The 18164-nt window shown below is 42.3% G+C and overlaps 1 protein-coding gene across 1 annotated transcript in view; it reads right to left on the bottom strand.

The window, feature by feature from the left end:
- Window positions 1-595: 595 nt before the first annotated feature.
- GRK1 (G protein-coupled receptor kinase 1) overlaps window positions 596-18164 on the bottom strand; it is a 64062-nt gene continuing 46493 nt past the window's right edge. Inside the window, exons 5-7 of the mRNA XM_088456849.1 lie at window positions 11846-11970; window positions 5810-6011; window positions 596-873 (exon numbers count right to left, since the gene is read on the bottom strand). Of these exons, the coding sequence (XP_088312975.1) occupies window positions 596-873; window positions 5810-6011; window positions 11846-11970 (605 nt within the window). The remainder of the gene's footprint in view (window positions 874-5809; window positions 6012-11845; window positions 11971-18164) is intronic.

Raw genomic sequence — 18164 nt, 5'->3', positions numbered from 1 at the left:
ATTTGCTCTGTGGTTTATGAATGCAATTTAGGAAGCATAATACTTTAGTTTTGAAATTCCCAAATAATCAAGCTGATTGTTTGGAGTCCCAATTTGTTTTCACCGTAGCCTCTTTTCCTGGCACTGATGTCCAGGAGTCTTCACTAAAGTAGGACTGGAGAGCCGGTAGACAATTAAAAGATAGCTTTTTATGATAATAATTGGTTTCAAATGTTATAACAAATAAATATTTTTTAAATCCCCTCAAGAAAACAGTTTTGAACTAATAAGTAACCAAATAGAAGAATTGCATTTATACATTCAGATATATAATGTCTACAAGTTATTGCAGTTTTGTATTTTGTCCGCTGTTGAAACTTTGACTGTCTTCTGTGGTCCATATTGTAGTTCTTATTCAATGACACTTTCCATTTGTATTTAGTTCTTATTTGGGGATAGAAGACAATATAGCCATTATTTGCCAAAACCTAATGTCTTGAATGAAGTGCTTCATACGTTTAAATCTTTCAAACAAAATATGAAGTTCTCAAGGAACAGACAAAAAATTAACAGTTAACTTTTCTTTTACAGCATTCCAAAACATTCATGTTGTTTTCTATGCAATTTGACATACTCCAGACTTAGCTGTGTTGTCATTAGCTGTGGAATTTCTGCTCATATCATTTGACTCCCCGTTTAGTTCATCAAAAATACCAGTTTCAATCATTTCCTCTTGCCATGGTATAGGGATATTGCCTGAGGCAAATTCGTCAAAGAATTGCTTGTCATTGTCCTCAATTATGACCCCTTTCACAGTTGAAAAAGCTCCTACATCCTGAATATCCTTAGCATAAACAGTTTTGGAATCAGGGGCAAAAGGTGGCGGAAGAATGCCTATCAGAAAGAAGAAACAGAAAGAGACTTAAAATGTCACTAGTAGGAAAAGTCATAGTTACTTCTTACAATATGAAGGTGCGACATATCCCCAGTTACTGTGTGTGATACTTTGTTTCCAATTGCATCATAGAGCCACCCTCTTATCTCCTTAACAACACTGTGCCCCCAAACTTTAAATTTGTTTGCGTGTAGTTTGAAAGTTGTTTTTGAGAATATTAAAGGAATAAAAGAATTAGATTAGGTTGCCCACGGTCAGCAACACTTTTGTAGAACTTAGTAAAGACTTGCAACAGGGGTGTAGCCAAAATGTTGTGGGCCCCATAACAACATTTTGAAGGGGCACATTCCCCAATGTTTCTAGAGAGACATCTCTCCACAGCAGTTCATGTTATGTCCCATAGTAGTACCCTGGTTCATTTTATGTACCATAATAGAGCCCTAGTTAAAGTAGTGCCCTAGTTCATGTTATGTCCCATAGTAATGCTTTAGTTCATTTTATGCCTCATGGTCGTGCCCTAGTCCACAATATGCCACATTGTAGTGCCGCCAGTTAACAATATGCCACATTACACCGCCACCAATTCTCAATATGGCACATTGTAGTACCCCCAGTTAACAATATGCAGCATTGTATTGCTGCTAGTTTGCATTATGCAACACAATGTCCCCAGTGCACATTATACTACAGAGTGCTAGTTTCATTATGGCACAGTGTCCCCAGTTCATAGTATGCCACATTATAGTGCCCTTGATCAAATTATGCACCACAGTGTCCCCAGTACATATTATACCAAATTGTAGTGCCCACAGTGCATATTATGCCACATTGTAGTAACCCCAGCTCTTATTATGCCACACTGTGTAGTGCCCCTAGTTCATATTATGCCACACTATAGTGCCTTCAGTTCATACTGTGCCACATTACAAAGCCGTAGTTCATATTATGCCACATTGAAATGCCCTAGTTCATATTATGAGACATTACAGTGCTCCCAGTTCAGATTATGCATATTACTGTGTCCACAGTACAGTATAAATTTTACTACACACCCTCCCCTTACCAATACAACATGCACTATACACATCATTCACTGAAAATGGAATGTCAAGCTTTTGGGCAGCTTTAGAAAATATAGATGTCTAGTAATACATTATATCCCATTAACCTTTTATCTTATCTCCCTTTATTTGCTGATTGGGACACTTCAAGTGCTCCATTCCTATTGGTAGCTTTTAAATTATACACAGCAACTCCATGTCTGCAGGTCCTTCAGGGCTGAGAAGATTGCAGTTTACAGTGAGTGTAAAAACATGGGGGGAGGGGGTGGGTAACAACCAGCTCCTGTCTGAAGAGAATAATTCCTAATGCAAGAAATTCCACATTGAGTAAGGATCTTAATTTGAGCACACTGCCCTTTCCTAATCTCGGAGCTCAATGTCTGCCCCCCACCCCAGCTCTCTTCACAAATGCTGTAATTAAGGAGGAACATACTAAAGTGCAGGGCTCACTGATTAGCAGACTTGTGCCATACTTGCCTACTTTTTTTTTCCTCCTCGGGAGAAGCCGGGGAGGAGGAGCAATGGGGGCAGCAATGGGGGCAGGGCCTGGGAGAAATGCCTACTCTACCAGGGGTGCGGGGGTTACCTGAAAAATCGTGAGCCTCCCACAACTTCCGGTAGAATAGACATGTACGAGTTGTGTCTGTGAGGATGAAACAGGAGTGCAGGAAATAGATCATACCAATGTGGAGCTTTATTGGAGGGTAAGAAAGAGACCACCACCTATATGAGTGCCGACAAGTCTCCCTTTTCAGGCCAGGCAACAGGCCAGACCTAATTGCTTAGAGGCAATTCTGGGAACTTGGTAGACAATTATATTACCTAAGTGCAAAGGAGCCAGGCCAAAGAGATAGGCTCCTAAGCCTCTGGATCCCATAGCAATGGCACCACTATAGCTACATCCATGACTTGCAATAAAATACCATTATTTATTCCTCTCTTGATATTTCTATGGTACAAATGCAAAATAAAACAAAAAGCTAGTGTGCATTTAAGCTTTTGGCTTTACTTCGTTTGGAATTATTAGATATATCCAAACCCAAAATTATTTTTTTTCATCAATTTACTGTAAATATCCCTGATCTCTAAACTGCAACTACAACTTTTTAATATATTTGTTCCTACTGAACATATCTGTTATGTGTGAAGTCAATTAACTTTGACAGCACTTGAAAGAAAAATTATTTTGTAAAGTAAGGATCAGCATTTTGTGTTTGCTTTTGTGCATAACGTGGCTGATCCTGAATTGGGAGCACAGCAAAAAAAATTAGCAACTTGAGTTACATATATTGCAATGCAAGGGGTGCAAATGCATTTATTTATTTGCATGCAGGGTAAATACTGACTGCTTTTGCATGTAACCCACAAATACTAGACAGCTTTACTCTAATACTAGGTTTTGCCCGCGACTTCACCCACATTTAAATCGCTTTATGCCAACATTTTTTTTAATTTGAGGTGTTATAGTTGTATTGCTTTCCATATGGACCTTGTCGTGGGGGTGGCCCATGTGACCAGCAGCGCCTTCACTCACACCAATGTCACTGTGTACCCTGTACACAGACTGCTATGTAGTCTATCCTATACAACCTGGAACAAACAGACAAAGTTCCCAAATGTCCCAACTCTAAATCGATCTGCACATTTTAAACCACCTCTCCTGCCCTGCAGTTCATTTTGGTTTTCCCAAAGTACAAATTTCTGTCCAAATCTCCCACAGCATGGAACACCCTGGACCACACACCTCCTACCATTAGAGGGAGTAACACTTTTCGCACTTGACATGATGGACACAACAGCTAAAAAAGTTGCACGTCATTACAAAACAGCATTTGTTTGCAGGACTACACTTCTGTTACGTTGTGATGCTTTCTAGAAATATTATCTCCACCTGAAGGATCCTTCTGATGAAATCCTTGTTAGAGGAAGAAACGCGTTAAGGGTGTCCTGATTTGCTTCATCTCTGGAGAGATTTCGTCAGAGCTTCGCCGCTTTTGGAGACCAGTTCTAATTCAGCTAAAGAACTTTTGCTAGAGCCGCACAGATCTCCGGAGTTGAGATACCCCCCTGGGTGCCTCCATTGAGTTCCAGCGACTGATTGCGGCTGGAGCCAAACATTGCCAGCAGCAGCATCGGCTGCACTCCAGCAGGTGCACGGCCTCATACAAGCACAGACGCGGGACTCTGCATCTGCCTCTGTTCGCCCACTGACGGCTGAAGCTCCTGTGACCTAAACGGCATCACTGATTCAATAGGAGACGGAGAGAGAGAATGTGTAAGCAGAGATCTGCAAATGATCTCGATGCAGATAAGCGCTGTAGGATTGTGGGGATAGTGTGTAAGAGTTGTTCAGCTATCTGTAGTACACATGAAAGGAAATAACGATTAGTGTATCAGGGGACAGTATCTGCAGGAAAATGCAGGGTTAAAGGTGGAATTTCAAGACAAGGGAGGCCCAAGGGGCATGGAAGGGCAGGCAGCTTGGAAGGACAAAAGGCTGATGCACGGATCCAGCATTCTTTTTTACAAGAAATCTTTCCGGAAGCAGGATCACGTGGGACAGGATAAGTACAAATCACTGGGGCTTTGTTTGGGCTGATTGTTTAAATATCCCCTGTGGGTTTACACTGTGAAGGCTCCTCCCAAAACGAAGCGGTGCATGAGTCTAGATACGGACTTCACACTGCGTAGCGAGGGAGGAGTTTTGGCTGACTTCACGATCAGTGGGATTGGAAGAACCCAATCCGTGGGTAGGATTACCCACTTGGTTGACCAAATTTTGAGTAGTACAGTTTGCAATTGCTTATCCTAGGCCACCAACTTTATGGAAGTGATAAAATTTGGACCTTCTTCCTGCCAGCTATGGTGTGTAGCATCTTTATTTTATTAGGTATTAAGAGGTAATGATGAAGAAATCTATAGGTGGCTAACAAATTATGCAAACACATGGAAGCCATCATACTTAAGCGGCTTATAGGTGAGCTATTTACCTACACTATTCTCAGCCCTTACATCCTAGGTGGGCAACAGAAGGGTTAACCACATTTATTCTCACCACATCTCCTCTCCCTCCTCCCTCTCCCCCCCCTCCATCACTAATGAGGGGTTTATCGACTTTGTTCTGCAATTTTTACACACAAAGACTTTATGCCTATACGTATAGCAACTATTGGAAACATTGTTGCCACGAATTGCTATTGTATTTAGAGCTTAAATGGACATCATCTTATCCTCCAGGAGGAGTCAATTACCCTATATCTGTGCATTCATTTGAATGGATTTTTAGCTGCATTTACAAAAGATCAGAGCATACAACTGATGCTCTGTTTTAAGTTTTTTTTCACATGCATGTTTTATAGTTTTATGATTACATGAATTTTGCAAATGAATACATTGCTTATTTAATACTTGGTGTTCTGTTAGAACTCATCCTTATATCTGTTTATTATTTACGTTCAGAGAACAGCAGATTTTGCAATTAAGGGTCAATTTCTTTTGTACCTAACACAGGTGCGCTTATAAATAAATCTTATTTGATTAAACACAGTGTGTCTCTTGGGTCGGGTCAGACTTTTATGCACCGTCCTTACATTCTATATTGCTTCTTTTTCCTTTCTTGGAATTGGGGGACTAGAGGACCCTTGGGACGGCTTATGGTCGTGATTTTATTACAGAGAGGTGGGCGCCCCACAATTTCCATATCTGAGAAAGGGAGTAATAATTGGAACTGGAGTAATAATTGGAACTAAATTATTAGCTACTCTATCCTTCACTTTTATCACTACTAAAAGAATTACAATGTTTACACAGTAAACCTTCATGTCTCTAAGTATAAATGCTCATTTTCATGTATACGTTCATGCAGTGGACATACCAGCTTCAAGTTTCCTCCAGTTTATTTCTTTGAAAAAAGGAACAACTCGCAGATCATCACAATTCCCATTCTTAAATCCGATCCTTTTCGTCACGTCTTTCTCCAGTAAGCTTTCACAGAAGGATTTGCAGTCCTTGCTGAACTTTTCTGTGTATGTCACTGGGTCATTAAGAATTCGGTTCTTTAAGTCCTTATTTTCAACCTACAAAAAAAAACCATAATAGTACATAAAATAATCGAATTATTTTACATGATAATTACATTCTAAATAAGTAATGTTTTCAATATTGTAAAGAAATGAGAGTAGACTAGAGAATAGGACAGTCCAATATGCTGCAGCTCTTTTGGAAATCTGTCTGAAGTCTACTGTCAATATAAACTACAGATGAGTGGTTCCATTTTGTATCGGATTTCCCCCTCAAGTTCAGATCTCAGAATGAGGCAAAATATCATCTTTCACAGATAAAACATAATTTTATTTTGCCATGTTTTGAGATTCGAACTTGACCTACCAGTATGTTTTTGGATTGTGGAAGGAAACCAGAGTACTTGGCGGACACCCATGCAAACACATGGAGAACATACAAACGCCACACAGTGAGGGCCATGGCTGGAATCAAACTCACAACCTCAGTGCTACACTACAAAATTCCTTTAGTTCAGTTAAGCATGAAAACGTTATTCCAGTGTATACTGAGCATTGCATGTATGTGAATATCATTCAACAAGTTTTGCTGTGCTGCACTTGGAGTTTTTGGGTTGCTACACAGAACAACTCTGATCTTGTAAAGGTCTTACTTCTGTATATATTAATCTTATAATATTTTCAAGCTCAGTATACAGAAAAAGTCAGAATTGTTCCTGATTGTGAGGGTCCAAAGTAAGTAAACTGGTATTGACTAGAATAAAATTCTAATCACTTTCTGTTTGTGTTGAAATGTAATAATGTTTAACATTTTCTTCCTCACAGACGTTTCTTCAGCTGCCACAAGAGGGCAGAGTAATCTTCTGTAATTCATTTTCACAAAGACCAGAAACTTTTGTGATATTGCACTATTTTTCCAAGTGTTATCTCTTTAAATATCAGGAATATATTTTTATGTATGACATGTTCTAAATAAAAACTAATATCTGGATTAAAAAAAATACATAAAAGGCTGAAATACATAACTTTTGTAACAGAAAAATACATAAAAGGCTGAAATACACAACTTTTGTAACAGATGTTATAACAGTTTACAGTAGTATAAGCCAAAATTATTTTACAAATATCTGTGATATTTATATGATATTTATCTGATATGATATTTATCTGTGATATAAATATCTGTGATACCTTTTATAACCTTTTAAAAACAAATTTCATGCACGGACATTTATTGTACATTTTCCACAGAATAACTATGAAAGTGAACTACATGTTCTAATAGTTAGAGCATAATAATAATAATAATATTATAATTATTATAATCTTTATTATTGTTAATATTATTATACTTACAGTACAAAACATTGCAGGACATGTACATGGTTATAAACATTGCTGCAAGAGCATTCATAATACTTAAATAAGCAGCATGGTGACCGAAACCAAGGGTTAGGTTCCGTTGTAGGGAGTATGGAGTAGATGATTGTATAAGCAGTGGCGTAACTAGGGGGATCAAGCGGGGCACATGCCCTGGGCGCCATGGCAGGCCCAGTAGAGGGGGGTGCCGCCAGCCAGGGCATCGTACCCACACCGCTTCCCCACCACCCCCCGCTGCCACCTTTGCACCCGTCCACTTTAAAGAGCAGGCAAGTGTGCCTGCTGGAGCTGGCTGGTCTGATTGTAGAGGGAGCTACAGCAGAAATGCGCAGCCCCTCAAAGGCAGTCTTGCCATATTCTAGCCAGACAGCTGCCACCGGGTGACAGATTCCTCCTTCCCCGATTGTCCGGAACAGGTATGTATTAGTTTCTATTGCCCCGCGGGAGGGGGGGTGGACTGCCGCGGGGGGCCCGAACTGCCGCAGGGGGAAAGGGCGATCTGCCTTGTGGGGGAGGGGGGAGCTGGTCTCTGTGTAGGCTGTCAGTGTGTGTGTGTGTCAGTGAGTGTGTGTATGTGCCAGTGTGTGTATCTGTGTCAGTGTGTGTGTGTGTGTATCTGTGTCAGTGTGTGTGTATCTGTGTCAGTGTGTGTGTATGTATATGTCAGTGTGTGTGTATATCTGTGTCACTGTGTGTGTATATCTGTGTCAGTGTGTGTGTGTGTATATATCTGTGTCAGTGTGTGTGTATATCTGTGGCAGTGTGTGTGTATCTGTGTCAGTGTGTGTGTATATCTGTGTCAGTGTGTGTGTATATCTGTGTCAGTGTGTGTGTATATCTGTGTCAGTGTGTGTGTGTGTACATGTGTCAGTGTGTGATGGTGTGGCTGAGAGACAAAGCAGGGGGGAGGTGATGGGTGGCTGAGAGATGACACAGTGGGGAGGAGATAGTATGCTGAGAGATGATGCAGCGGGGGAGGTGATAGTGTGCTGAGAGACAATGCAGGGGGGGAAGTAATGGTGTACTGAGACACGACGTGGTGGGGAGGTTATGATGTGGCTGAGAGACAATACAGGGGGGAGGAAATAGTGTGCTGAGAGACGAGGTGGTGGGGAGGAGATAGTGTGCTGAGAGATGACTCAGGAGGGGAGGTAATGGTGTACTGAGAGATGATGTGGTAGGGAGGTGATGGTGTGTTGAGAGACAATGCAGGGGGGGGAGGTAATGGTGTACTGAGAGATGACTCAGGAGGGGAGGTAATGGTGTACTGAGAGATGACGTGGTGGGGAGGTGATGATGTGGCTGAGAGACAATACAGGGGAAAGGAGATAGTGTGCTGAGAGACAACGTGGTGGAGAGGATATAGGGTCTCATTCAGACCTGGTCATTAGATGCAAGCGGTCGCTCTGATTGAGGGTGGCCGCTTGCATCTTGAAGAGCAGCCACCTGGTTGCTACCTAAGCTGTGGGTTACCACCCACAGCTTAGCATCTTGACCATCGCGACCATCGGGGCTTGCGACGAGACCCTAAGGTTGGGTCTTGGCACTCGCAAGCCCCAGGGAGCTTCCTGCTCTGATCGAGCAGGAGGCTCTCCACTGACATCATTGCTGATGTCAATGGGGCTGCCCCCTAATGGCAAGCGTTCAGTCGGAAGCGAACACCTCCGTTTGGCCGGACACCCCCCCAGCCTGCCTTCCAAATGGGGCGAGCTGTCAATCAACATCGACAGCTCACCCCCTTTGGTGCGAGACCTGGAGCGACAGAGCGGCCATCGCTAGCCGGGTCTCGCGCATGCGCACGTCAGAGCCGGCTCTGACGTGTGCATTCCCAGTGGGCAAACATTGACCTGGTTGCGAGCGCTCAGCGCTTGCAACCGGGTCTTAATGAGGCCCATAGTATGCTGAGAGATGACTCAGGAGTGGACGTAATGGTGTACTGAGAGATGACGTGGTAGGGAGGTGATGGTGTGGTTGAGAGACAATGCCAGGGGGGAGGTTATGGTGTTGCTAAGAATTGATGCAGGGGGGAGGTGATCATGTGGCTGAGAGACAACGCGGCAGGGAGGTGATGGTATTCTGAGAGATGACACGGGGGGAGGGGAGGAGATGGTGTGGCTGAGAGACAATGTGGAGGGGAAGTGAAGGTGTGCTGAGAGATGATGCAGGGGGGAGGTGATTGTGTGCTGAAAGATGATGCAGGGGGAGATTGTGTGGCTAAGAGATGCAGGGGGAGGGAAGTTACACAGTTAGAACGAGTCTGGTTGAACCGCTGCTGTATGATGATGACCTAATCAAACAGGCATCTTCCGGACGATGTGACCTACATGAATAGTGAATACCGACTGAATACGCCGTCTTCCCAGGGAGTATACATTTCTTCAGAGGTTCCACATTGTGAGAAACACCGTATAGGTAAGGTACATATGGAACATATGGAATGGAAAGTAATGTTCCCAGAGTGAAGAGAAATGGGTGGTGTGTCATGTTGCCATGCCCCATTCTCTGTGGCCATGCCCCTTTGCTTTCTTATTGTAAGGGGGGCGCCGTTCTTCAACTTGCCCTGGGCTCCAAATACCCTAGTTACGCCTCTGAGTATAAGTAAGGGAAGGAAAAGCACATGAGAGAAGAGGTCCCCACTCATGAGAGTTTACATTTTTAGTGGAGGGGAACACATACAGGGGTGACACGGACGGAGCAGACAGTGAGCAAGAGGCATTGTGTAGTCGGTTAGGATGAAAGTTGGATGGCTTTGATGAAAAAGTGGGTCTTGAGAGCCTGTTTAAAGTTTTGTAGAGAAGTGGAAAGTCTGATAGGGAGATTGAGAGAGTTCTAGAGGAAGGGAGCAGCACAAGCAAAATCTTGGAGGCAGGATTGGGAATTATTCCGAATGTCTCTAATAATGATGTGCTGTATTGAAAAATGTATTTCAAAATACCATTGTAAGATGCTCACAGCACCACTTTTTATAACTTTTAAATGTGTATTGTATATAAAATGGCTCATATACCGTATAAGTTCCCTGTCCAATAAAGCTTATCATTAAATTTTGGTTTCTAGAACACAGATATGAGAAAAAGTGTCCAAGTTAGCTGACAATGAGTTTCTATGTGGTCTTCATCAAATCTTTTGCTTTCCTGCAAGTCAGTACATTTCTTCAGAACACCACTAACTTTAAGAACTTAAGTGGCAGCTTGTGTATTTGTTATTTATGATATTACCAAAGATACAGTAAAGTTATACTGTACACTGTAACCTAATCCTTTCCCTGCCAGACATGTGTGTTAATTTTCCACAACATGATGCCTTGTTATCTTTGCAATTTGTAGGTTTCAATAAGTATATATTTTTTAGTATTTTTTTTTTCATCCCATGATTTTTGTATTTGTTGTTTTAAGAGCATTTTTAGTACAAATTTGAGTAGATGCGATTTTAAGTTATTACATATAGGGAAAAAAACAAGCAAAAATTACACCTTTCATTGGGTTTTATTTTAGCTACATTAACTCAAATATGTGATGTCATAATATGTTATTCTGCCACATATAATGGTTATACTGTAGATACAACAAATAAGTGAATGTAATATGAATGTTACAATAAAGTTTGTGCAAGAGAATTTCTTTTTTTCTTTTCATTTTTTCCCATGTATTTCCCTTTTTATTTTCTCTTCCTGTGATTATATTTATCCAAAGGAAGACAAATTCTAGCATCTCCTACCAACTCAGGACCTGATTCAGACCCACTCACAAGCGGCTGTCCGCTCGCAAGTGGGTCGATGTTGTGCACTGCGCATGCGCACGACGGCGGGAGCTCCGTCGTGCGCATGCGCCAGACGCGACGAGCGAAGGACTTTCCTTCGCTCGTTGTGTCTGATCAAAGGGGGCGTGCTGTCGATGTTGATTGACAGCACGCCCCCTTTGGTGGGCGTGCTGGGGGCGTGCCTCCCTGACGCCTACCGTCAGAAGCCGGCCCACTGACATCACTATTGATGTCAGTGGGGGTGATTTTGGCTCTGATAGAGCCAAAATCACTCCGGGCCTTGCGGTTGAAAAACTCAACCGCAGGCTCCGGCTCGCAGTGGCGATGGTCGCGATGGTCAAGACCATCGCGGCCATCAAACTGCACGCTCGTATAGGCTGTGGGTACTGACCCACAGCTATACGAGCGTCCAGGAGGACGCTCCATAATTATGGAGGGCGGCCCTCATTCAGAGCGTGCGCTCTGCTCAGAGCGTACGGCTCTGAATGAGGGCCTCAGTTTGTAGAAATGAAGCAAAGCTAATGTTCCCATCCTCAATGTTATGTCTTTTATTGTAAAAGAGGGGAGAAAGGAGCCATTATATTCCCCTGCTCCCTGTGAATCTTTATTCCGAAGACATAAAACAGCTTATGCATAGTAGCTGCATTTACATATGTGCAATTTGAAGTTCCATTGGTTATGTCACAGGGTGTGCTATTGGAGATAACATATAATACTTATACCACTTAGATTAATGACAAATATATTATTACCTTTTCCCCTCGACATCGGAATGGGCCACGTGCAGCAATCATTTCATATATAGTTACACCCAAAGAGAAATAATCCACAGAATAATCATATTCTTCTCCATTCAATAGTTCTGGGGCCATAAATCCTGTAAAATACATTTATGTAATCAGTATGTGTGTGATAATGTTGAGAATTTACAAACTGTGTTTAGCTGATGTTATTACATTGCATGACTGCCATTAATCACTTCATGGTTGTACAATGCACACTGATCAGCATGACAAGGAGTTGTATATAGCGAGGCAGAGACTGCTTTGTACTGGATGCTGGGCAGATCAGGTGATATTGCAGAGTTCCAATGATTTAATATTCTGGGAATGTGCTAGGAAGTGTCACAAAGGTGTTTTATTACACAAAAAGTCCTGATTGTATCACCACCCTGAAGGTGAGGACTTTCATGCTTCTTTTTACACAGTTTTTATTGAATATTTGGTATTACAAAGTGAAAGAAGTAGTGTGAAAAATTGCATAGACAAATATTTTAAATGTGCAAAAAGACCAATAGGAAATTATAAAGAGTTTCTAATCATTAAAAGCACAAGTCAGTAAATGAAAACCAATGGAAGGGATGGAAAGGGAAAGGTTTATATAGGGTTTTTCCTACACACAAATCTTAGCATTGTTTGGAATGTAAAGATCAGTCTATATTTATTTTTACCAAAGATGTGTTATATAGAAGGGAAACCCATGGATTCCTAATGCCTAAATTTATCTTTGAAAAGTTCACCTGACGAAACTCACACATAGGGCGTCATGCAGGGGTGGACGCAATGCTGATGTTTGGGTAGTTCAGCTATTTTTTTGCTAATGCTCATGCACAAAACGTCCTGAAAACCCCTACGGCATATGCATTTCGCTGAATGTACGTGAAGTTCGCTGTTGTATTCAGAGGCTCTGGCATTAGAACCGGTGAGACAAATACATGGGCGTCCTGGGGGAGACTGGGAGATGGCTTGAAGCGCTCGCAAGAGAAGGCAGGCTCAGGGGCGTGTTATGGGAGTGTCGCAAGCTTGTCAATGAATGACACTGAGTTCTCAAACGTAGAGCCACAGCCACAGAGGCCATGTTTAGCCAGAGTTAAAAAGGAAACACTGCTCCAGCCATAGGCTGGTGCAAGTGTTGATGATGAAAGCAATGATGTGCCAATGGCGGAGTGTTCAGAACCACTGGCGGATTTGCACTGTCCAGGGCCATTGAAAGTGGAATTCACAGGGCTCGCCTCCATCCTCGCTCTGGTCTCCGTAACATCCAGGATTCTTGGCAAAATAACATGATGGAAGTGTATAAACGTAGGAGGTCCTATTGGAACACTCACGGCGCAGATTCCAAAAAAGACAGCAGCTCTAAAACCTTATCTGATCTTGCCCAATACAAGAAAGAATTTACATAAAATAGAGTGTAGATAAAGTCATAAGAGCACTAATGAACCACAATATACTTAAGCTGCAAGGTAGTCCTTAAATTGCTTGTCACTTTTTTTCGGGAAGATCCTCTTCAAACATTCAGTATATAAAACGAACAAGAGGACAAGAAAAAACATGTGTAGAATAGTTTTCTGAAGAATTGTACACAGTACAGAGATGATAACTGCAAGAAATTCGTAGTGAAATTTCAGTCGGATAGTGGAATAAAGTACCACACTCACTTCTAATTAGTGTGGCATGAAGCCTATAGCAGTTTCTTTTCAATACAAATTCTCAAAGAAAATGTATATGACACATTAGGGATACACAGGAAAACGTACCCTACTCACATGAAACAGAGCGGGATGACTCATAAAACGGTATCTTTACAGGATGAACACGTACCAAAACTTGAAATGACTGGCGCTATAATACTATATAGTGATTATGAAAGCTGGAGTAAGCAGCGGAAGTCTATTAAACAAAATAAAACACATTTAATAACAATGAAACATACACATGTCATACACAGTATATATGAAATAAAAATTACATCTATAAATGTAATAGTATATTGATAAAAAAGCACTGATAATAAAACATCGATGGTGAGTCAAACGATTATTCTCTATCTATGGATATCCTGGATGTAGATGTAAATTATAAGTCCAGATGGTGGAGTCAGGAGACAATGGCCCTGATTCAGACCCACTCGCAAGTGGGCGTACGCACGTTCGGCATACGTAAAAAAATATTTAAATTCAAGCACTCGCTCGTATTTTCGTACGCAGCTAAAAATCCGCCCCAAACTCAGGCGACCCCTCCTCTAACTAACGAGCGTGCCAAATAGCGAGCGTACATCCCCGAAATGGCTTGAAGGGAACGCACGCACAAGTACAAACCGGAAGTGGGACTGTCAGATTCCGATTACCTGCTCGTTTTTTCGGCCTACCTCCCTCAATCGTATCATGGCAATCAATGTATCAATTAGCTTAATTGTTTTTTTTTTTTCAACACAATGCAATAAACTTTAATCTTGTCCGTGTTTGTATTTCCTCGCAGAATACGTACGGCTGAAACCTTCGCTTTTATTGTTCAAAAGACATGTTAGCCCCAATTAAACAATTGTTCTATTTGTTTGTCTCCCCACAATTTTTCTGTGGTTCATTTCTTTATTTAAATTTGCTTACGTATGTCACTGCATCAAGCCTATCATAACTCTCAAGAGATTTGTGGCCCTGTCGAACACATGACTCATACACTAACCAATAGAATTTGTCCTGTTAATTTCCCAAATACATTAGCCAATCAAATTTTTTTGGGGTGCTTTATTAAAATTATTTTGTCAAAAAAACACCATTGCCATCATGAGATCCGCCGCATTCACCAGGCGCGAACTGCTGGTGCTGACGGAGGTGATGGACAGGAGGATCACCAGTCAGCCTCCACCCATCTCCAATAGGCGCAAGCGTTCCGCATATGCTGAGGTACGTCGACGCCTGCGCTCCTTCGGCTCACGCAGACATATTGGCCAGCTGGAGCGCAGGTGGTCGGACCTGCACCGGCGGACGCCCCGCTTGCTGGCATGCTTTCGCATGCAGATTGCGGAAAGTAAGTGTTCTGGACTGTGGTTTTCAAGTTTATCGTGTGGGCCCTAACTGCATGTGCATGTTTTCATGTCTGTCCTATTGAGTCATTGTAGTCGTATCTGCATGTTTTCATGTCTGTCCTATTGATTCATTGTAGTCATATCTGCATGTGCATGTTTTCATGTCTGTCCTATTGAGTCATTGTAGTCATATCTGCATGTGCATGTTTTCATGTCTGTCCTATTGAGTCATTGTAGTCATATCTGCATGTGCATGTTTTCATGTCTGTCCTATTGTGTTTTTTTTTTTTTTTTTGGTTTCCTGTTGAAACTAACCACAATATTTTTGTCATTTTTTAGGGGCACAGCAAACACTACGGCGGCATCGCCACACAAGACGCCGGTCCCGGCCCCTCTCTCCAACCCCCAATTCCTCTATTACCCCCTCCTCCCCAGACCCTGTGGCCGAAATTTCAGGCCTACTTCCCCTCCAGCCCAATTCCCCCTCTCCTCCATCCGTCCCTCCTCCAAATACCCCCTCCCAGGATTCCGAAAACACCTTGCCCCTAGGGTTGGGGAATGTAGCCACCTCCGAGGTGGTCCAGGGAGTGGCTTCTGGCTCTGTCGTTTTGGAGAACAGTATGTTTTTAAAGTTTATTTTGGACACCACAAACTGTTTGTATGTAATCATGTGTCGTCCCCATTTTTTTGGACTTTTTGTCGCCTTAGGGTATTTTTGGGGGTTGTCTTTACCTGTTCCTGCTGATGTCACCATACACATATCACACCTGTGTGCCTTTTTTTAGGCCCCTTGTATTTTTGCCCTTAGACATTTTGGGGTGCTGGGTTTTATCCGTGTAATGTTTTTTTGGCCCACAAGCTTGTAAGTTTTGGTTTGCTTGTTTTGTGTTTTTTTAGAATGTTGCTTCATTATCGATTTATTAATCCCCAAACTTTTGTCACCCACAGAGGAACAGAGGCGTCGGGAAGAGATAGTGAATTGTGTGGGCCATATGCGGGAGCAGGTCACCGGGCTTATGCAGGGCCTTGACCATCTGTTGGTCCTCCTTAGGAATTTTTTTTTTTTTTTTTTTTTTTTTAAATTGTTTCTTAATAAATCAGTTTTAAATCAAGCTCTGTCTCATGCGTTTGGAGTAAATCCAAGATTCTTTACACTGACATAAGTAGACTCTTCAAGCAAGGTTTGCCACAGAATCTCACTACAGATTGTGTGTTGTATTTTGAATGCAAACAGGCTCAAGAAACACCTCCCAGTACCAATGTCATTTTCCTTTTTTGTGGTGGTCAACATGATAGTTTACACCATTTTTCAGGTTCCTATTTGGTGGCCAAACTGCTTCGGACAATCTTACGAAGGCAACTGATTGTACACGATTCCTTGTTGTGTTGGTTAGTACCCCGAAAACATATTAAATTTTAGCTCCACTTGCTTCATTACTGGGTTACCCCTTAGGTAAAATTAACGTTTGGGAGTTTGTTTACACTTGCTTCTAACGTGCCCAAAAAGGAAACAAATTACACTCTCCAAATATTTATTCACAACAGAAATCAAAATACAAAGTGGTCACTCACAAACAAAACACACAGTGATAATCAGAAAAACACCACATACCAAAAACACTAAACAAACACACAACAAATCAAGAACTGGTTGACGAAGGTCCATGCCCACATGATTTCAAAAATATGGCGTTGCAATATTGGTGTCAGAATATATTCCCGAAGTTTCAACATAAAGGTTTTTGAAGGGTAGCAGGAAGTAGTCATCGTGGGAGTGCCAAAGATTATGCAAACAAACAGAAGATGGTGCAAGAATTAATATAAAAAAAGATGAACGTTAAAAAACCGTAACACATTGGGTATACACACTGTTGTTTGGTCAATAATTACCTAAAATATCGGGCCACCACATCATCGCGTATGGCCCCCCCACATACTGACCTCCGACCAACCTCGGGAGGGCCATCCTCAGGTAAGGTATCCTCTGGCTGCATTGGAACACCACTCCTTATGGCGATGTTGTGAAAGATCCCACACAGGACCACAATTTTCGAAACCATATCCGGCAAATACATGAGCTCGCCACCAGAGCGGTGGAGGCATCTGAATCGGCCTTTTAAAAGGCCGATACAGCGCTCCACCACTTGCCTGGTGGCTGTAAGTGCGGTATTAAACTCACTTTGTGGACCTGGTGTGGGAGCCAAATAAGGAGTGAGCAGCCAGGGCATGCAAGGGTATCCACTGTCTCCTGTGAAAAAGAATAGACAACATCAGGATCACTGTGTATCAAGCTTAACATTGTTATGTACTAAAGGTCTACACTTACCCAGAAGCCACGCATCACCAGCTTGTAGGTTGGTTAATTTGTGCCATATCCCTGATTGCCGGATGACGAAGGAGTCATGTGCACTTCCTGGTAATTTAGCATTCAGGGACAGGATCTGGAGGGAGGCATCACATACCACCATTACATTCATGGAGTGATAGTGTTTCCTGTTTCGAAATATGGCCTCCAGCCGTGCTGGAGGCTGAAGTGGTATGTGAGTACCATCCACAACCCCTATGATGTGTGGGAAGCCAGCTATTTGGTAAAAATTGGCCTTGGCCACACTAAGGGCACCCATATCCAAAGGCATTTGAATAAAATGATGGAGGTGTTTGAAAAGTGCCTCCATCACTGCCCTCAGGATCCGGGAAAAGGAGGATTGGGAGATGCCCGCCACTATTCCCACCGTTGTTTGAAACGATCCTGAGGCACAGAAATGTAACACCGCCATAATTTGCGTAAGTGGTGGTATTGCTGTTGGACTGTCAATTTGCCGCTCAAGATCACTCTCTATTAATGAGAGAGTGTCTATGATGATTTTGGGAGGAAGACGGTAGCGTCTTAAAACCTCATCATCCGGCATTCCAAAAAGGGTGACACGTGTTCGAAATATCTGGGGCCTTGCACGCCTACGATGCCTACGCCTGGGACGAGATTGAGGTTGGTCGGCTTCCGGGAGCATGGCCAGAACAATCCGCCCAAGATCAACCTGAAATGGCAAGATTGGAATGTAAGGCTTTGGACCCACCCCAAAAGAAAATTAAAAACAACTTAGCTTGATGATACCATCCATTGCTGCTTACATGCCGGGGTATTGTCATGATACATCCAAACTGAAATTAATCACAAAAATAATTTGACAAATTTCACTCTGTGCATTTATGTTTCTAAATTTTGTGCTAGACAAAACTTAAAATATGCGAAACACACATTTGGCAAAA

Source organism: Taudactylus pleione, unplaced genomic scaffold (assembly GCF_031769625.1).
Source record: "Taudactylus pleione unplaced genomic scaffold, aTauple2 ptg000041l, whole genome shotgun sequence".
Classification (NCBI taxonomy): Eukaryota; Metazoa; Chordata; class Amphibia; order Anura; family Myobatrachidae; genus Taudactylus; species Taudactylus pleione.
The sequence above is the reverse complement of the archived record's forward strand: the minus strand, read 5'-3'. Positions and strand labels throughout refer to the sequence as shown.